At 44.1% G+C, this 5769-nt stretch overlaps 1 protein-coding gene across 1 annotated transcript; it reads left to right on the forward strand.

The window, feature by feature from the left end:
- Nucleotides 1–3026: 3026 nt before the first annotated feature.
- c9h11orf96 (chromosome 9 C11orf96 homolog) lies at nucleotides 3027–5029 on the forward strand. The gene has a single exon (XM_071326636.1). The coding sequence runs from the start codon at nucleotides 3762–3764 to the stop codon at nucleotides 4143–4145; it is 384 nt and encodes a 127-aa protein (XP_071182737.1). The 5' UTR covers nucleotides 3027–3761; the 3' UTR covers nucleotides 4146–5029.
- The last annotated feature ends 740 nt before the right edge of the window (nucleotides 5030–5769 follow it).

Consider the following 5769-nt stretch of genomic DNA (forward strand, 5'->3'; position numbering starts at 1 on the left):
CCGCTAGGCTACCTGCCGCCCCTACACCTAACCGCTAGGCTACCTGCCATCCCAGGTTAAACCGCTAGGCTACCTGCCGTCCCAGGTTAAACCGCTAGGCTACCTGCCGTCCCAGGTTAAACCGCTAGGCTACCTGCCGTCCCAGGTTAAACCGCTAGGCTACCTGCCATCCCAGGTTAAACCGCTAGGCTACCTGCCGTCCCAGGTTAAACCGCTAGGCTACCTGCCGTCCCAGGTTAAATCGGTAGGCTACCTGCTGTCCCAGGTTAAACCGCTAGGCTACCTGCCGTCCCAGGTTAAACCGCTAGGCTACCTGCCGTCCCAGGTTAAACCGCTAGGCTACCTGTCGTCCCAGGTTAAACCGCTAGGCTACCAGATGTAGATCTCTTGGACTTGTGTTGTTTTCCTGAAACAAATATGTACTTCTGATATTTGTAACAATGTTGCTTCAATAATGAGTCAATCTAGGTAAATCAATTGATCTGATGGCAAAATTGACTAAATACAATTTTTTTTAAAGATGAGATCCATCCAATAGAATGTAACATTGTTGTTTGATACAGTCATTTTGAATGACCATTGTGAACATTCCAACTTGTCTCAACATTCCTTTATCAGCCTGCAAACATTCTATTGCGTAGACTTCCATACAACAAGACATATAACAGCAACTTTTTTTGGAGAGGTTTTCGTCAACTGAGTGTACAAAACATTAGGAACACCTTCCTAATATTGAGTTGCAACCCCCTTTTGCCCTCAGAACAGCCTCATTTTGTCAGGGCATGGACTCTACAAGGTGTCGAAAGCGTTCCACAGGGATGCTGGATGTCTGATGAGGACCTATGGGTCAAAACGTTATAATAAAATCACCTAGGAGAATGAGCAGCAGTGTCCACCTATAACCCCAGCACCTGCAAAAAGTACCTGGATGCGGGTATGTCCTTCAGCTCTTGGCCCATGTTGACTCCGAAGCTCCCCACAGTAGTCAAGTTGTCTGGATGTCCCTTTGGGTGGTGGACCATTCTCGATACACACGGGAAACTGTTGAGCGTGAAAAACCCAGCAGTGTTGCAGTTCTCGACACGATCAAACCAGAGCGCCTGGCACGTTCAAAGGCACTTAAATCGTTCGTCTTGCCCATTCACCCTCTGAATGGCACACATACACAATCCATGTCTCAATTGTCTCAAGGCTTAAAAATCCTTCTTTAGCCTGTCTCCTCCCTTCGTCGACACCGATTGAAGTGGATTTAACAAGTGACATCAATAAGGGATCATAGCTTTCACCTGGATTCACTTGTTCAATCCATGTCATTGAAAGAGCATGTTTTGTACACACTATGAGGTTGGAATAATACTGTGATATTGTTAAAATTATGGTAATCTGAAATATCTCTTTGCTAAAAAAACATTTTTTTTACAATTTTAATTGAAAACAGTCACAGTAAGGTACTTAATTGTTACCCAGAAATTATTTGATATTGAGATTAAAATGGCTGCATTGGACCTTTAAGCAGTTAACATCATGCTTAGGGTCATGTATAAAAATGCCCAGTTGCCCATTATTTTGTCAACTGTACCATTGTTTAAAGAAGAGATCTCAGTGACTTTGAAAGAGGGGTCTCAAAGGAGCATAGTGTGTGTGTGTGCGTATGTGTGTGCGCGTGTCTGCGTGTGTCTCAATCACTAGATATCAACCCAATTGAACACTTATGGGAGATTCTTGAGCGGCGTTTTCCACCACCCTTAACAAAACACCAAATTAGGGATTTTGAGGTCAAAGAATGTCGTCTACAAGAGTTCCAGACACTTGTAGAGTATATGCCAAGGCGCATTGAAGCTGTTCTGCCGGCTTGTGGTGGCCCAATGCCCTATTAAGACACTTTATGTTGGTGTTTCCTTTATTTTGGCAGTTACCTGTAGATGGGTACAGATCCCATACATCCATATACTGTATGTGCATCCAGTAGATGTGTATCTTTGTTAGGTGTGTGCGTCTTTACAATCTTTGTTTGTACAGTTATTCTATACATTGTCTAAATGATGAAGTCAATGGTAAAAGCATAGAGAATTATAGAAAATTATTTTGATAGGATCTCTATGGTTAAATGGTCCGACACACGCTCTGAAATCCTTGGCATCCTCCTGTATGTACTTAATCAGTTCTCTGCATGTGTGTATGTATTTATGTGGGGATCACATAACTTATTAAAGAGCAAGTGCCCCTAAAAACTAACTTCTCATTTAGAAAACAGCCTATGTGGCATTGATATGAGTCAGGAACATTGATTCTACAGTCAAAATTGACCGAAAAAGTGTAAATAGGATCATTTGTTCATAACATCAGTATCGTCCAAAACTGAATTTGGTGAGACTTGTGGTCGTGACTGCATCACAACGTAAATGAAGGTTGGGTTTGTTTCAATCCTGCCATCAGGTAATCATCAATTTGGAGTGCAGCTGAACGCCACCCAATCGTAAAGCGTGGTAAATCCAGACCCGGAGATAGACTGTCCAAAATCAAACCAATTTTGCCACGGTCGCACACCAGCCGGCTGAACCTAATTGGCTAAATCATTTGTGTAACTCTTCCCACCTGCGAACACACACAAGAGACACACACATCAAAACACTTCCCAAAACCAACTCAGTCATAGCATTTCTTAATGAACCAAATCTAAAATGAGGCCAAATCAGGAAGTACAGTTGCCCTTTAATGCCACTGTTTATCTTTGCTTGTTAGCATACATATAAGCACAGGTAACTAGCTACATGTTTCCCCCAACAATTTGGAAGAGTAACAGCTCATGCCCCTCTAGGACCCTCAACCTCTAAATCTTTTGGTTCATTTCAGTCTTCTCTTTACTGTCATTCGTTCCCACTCTCCACCCACCCATCCCACTCCCTTTCTCTCTCTCGCTCTCTACCACACGGCACACCCCTCTTTCTCTTGCTCCTCTCTCACTTCATCTCTGTCTATTTAGGGAGACTGACTCTGGGCAACTGCTATGGACGCTGGAACCATGCCTGAGAGGGAGCGATTTGATTCTGGCACAGAGAGATATCGAGGGTTTCCACTAGATAATACAGCCACAAAGTCAAAATGTATAAATGATTGAAAACAAACATTTTCTTTTTGGTCTTCATTTAAGGTTAAAGTTAGGCATAAGGTTAGCAAAGTGGTTAAGGTAAGGGTTAAGGTTAGGTATAAAATCTGATTTTAAGAAGAGAAATTGTAGAAATAGGCGGGGTTTATGGCATTGTGGCTGTGTTAACTAGTGACGACCGAGCCCGAGAGGGAAGGGGGTGGAGTAGTAAAGTTGAGTGGGTAGTGAGACTACGCTATAAAAGCCAGTGCCGGAGCTGTCTGTGTCAGTAGCACTCGCTGACTGAGGCAGATATAGAGAAACAACAACAAGAAGGAGGAACAGCTTACAGCACGAGTGGACATATGTAGCAACCTCCCCCTCGCACAGGCTCTGCAGTACTGACAAGGACTCAAAGATTAGAGAATTGGAAAATAGAGGCCGACATCTGATACAGCAGCGCTTTGGTAAAGACAGAGTTTCATCATCCGGGACTTTGGAAGATTTTGGTATGGTTAAGAGAACTTTGCTTCACCGTCGTTCCTGAGAAAGAGCATCTGACAAAAGAGGAGGCACCAAAGAGAGAGAGAGAGAGAGGGAGAACTGTGGGACGCCAGGAGACGAAGGAGCGAAACAACTGCTTTTCCCACCTGCCTTCACACCCAGTGTTCCACACATGGCTGCTGTCCGTCAGATGCCCATGGAGACCCAGGGCTTCCACCACATGCTACCTGCCCATCTTCTCTCCTCGACCATGGAGGAGTTCCCCCAGCAGCTCCCCGTCCCCAAGGGGCCCGCCCGTGGCAAGAGCCGCCCCCGCCGGGCCCGCGAGGCCCGCTTCAAGACCCAGCCCGTCACCTTCGCCGAGATCACCGAGGTGGAGGAGGAGGGCGCCTCGCCCCTGGAAGAGGAGAGGGCACGCCGGTCTTTCCTACAGTCCCTAGAGAACCTTCGCCGGAGCACGCAGGCGCTCTACTGTCCGACGACTGGTCGACGCACGCCCACGGCCACGGCCACACAGCAAAGCCTGGACTCTAGTGACTCTGACTCTGCCCATTGACGGGCAGGACCTGAGGAGAAGTGGAGAAGTGTACGCACCCTGCTTGGCACTGGCACACGCCCCTTTTCCCTTCCAATTCTGCTTCACACGGGGGCCCAATGAACTCAACTGAACTGAACTGATATCCAAGCTGCTCCTGTGCATAGAGGCCATTCTCCTTGAAAATATGTGTTTCCACATACACATATATTAGCATATGTGGCTACGGTATGCATTTGACACATTTTTGTAAAGAACGCTACCCTGTAATATATATCACTGGCTGGTTATATTGCTAACACCTCTTAGAGAAGCTAAGTGTAGCATATAAGCTATGACGCAGTGTTGAGTACACCACTTCAGAGATATTCTTCTTCAGATATATTCCTTTTCTACTGGCGAGGACTTCAGGACAGGAGGGGCTTTGAACTTGAAATGTGTTAACTGTGGAATGTCTTTGTCCTTTCTTTTATAAAAGGATGGAAACAATGTTGTTTTTCTATGTTGTACCTGTTTTGTATTCTGCTTCAAACAGATTCTACAAGTGCAGTCACGATCGAACGAGACAGCTCATTCAGATTTGACTGACTGAACTCTTTGTATTGAAAGATACTCAATGGTAACTGAAGTTAGGAGTTATTTTGCAACGTTTTGGCACCGCTGTTATTTCTATGTTAAGCTCCGCAGCTAGCGAATGCCACTCACAAAAAAATGCCTTTCCAGATGTGAAAATATTTATTCTCTTATTTTGTTTGTAACATAGCAAATCTACAAATATTATTTGGTCGTTGGCTCGTTTGACTTCTAAAGTCACGCTTGATTTCTAAGATGAATATCATTTTTTACATTGTTTTACATCTATATTTGTTAGTTTGCTTCATATGTAATAAATATTTGCAACGATATCCCCCTGTTTTCTCTTTTGCTCACTTGAAGATACACAGTAGAAGTTAGTTGTTAATTAGTTACATAACATTTTGGTTTGAATGTTAGCTGAATGGTTCAAAGTTATGATATAATAGGAATCAATCTATTACCTGATGAGAGGATAGGATATGCATATATTTCTGTCCATTTAGGGGACCCCTTTTGGGACAGCCCCAGAATCAAAGGTTCTGCAAACTGCCTCTTTTAACAGGTGCACAGCTTTTTTTCACTCAAATGCACATCCTTAAATCACATCTCTCTGCACATATTTCTGCCACGTTCTAAACTCCTCTGGTCTGGTTCATATATAAACACTCAACTGAGGAACTTGACCTTCTTCTTCACGCTCACTGGCTTCATGACGCACTTAAATCATGTTCAGCTTGCGTCAGCAAGCAAAACCATAACAAAACCCTGCTGGAAGGATAGTGTCCTCTTGAGTTTTCAAGAAACCTTCAGCTGTCCCTTGGAGACCGATCGATGACGGGAGCTACAGATAGTACCAGGGTGCTAGCAGGGTACATAAGCACCCAGATGAAATAAAATACAAACTGAAGATGTTAACATCTTCCAGTTACTGTAGCTGCCTCCTAAACATCAACAGACAGTACTAGTTATGCAACAAGTGAAAATATAAACCACGAGTAAAGTTCCTGGAGATCATAGCGATCTGATTCCCCCTTCTGTCTGAACTTGGAATATTCCTATTAGCACAACC

The sequence above is a fragment of the Salvelinus alpinus genome, chromosome 9, assembly GCF_045679555.1.
Source record: "Salvelinus alpinus chromosome 9, SLU_Salpinus.1, whole genome shotgun sequence".
Taxonomy (NCBI): Eukaryota; Metazoa; Chordata; class Actinopteri; order Salmoniformes; family Salmonidae; genus Salvelinus; species Salvelinus alpinus.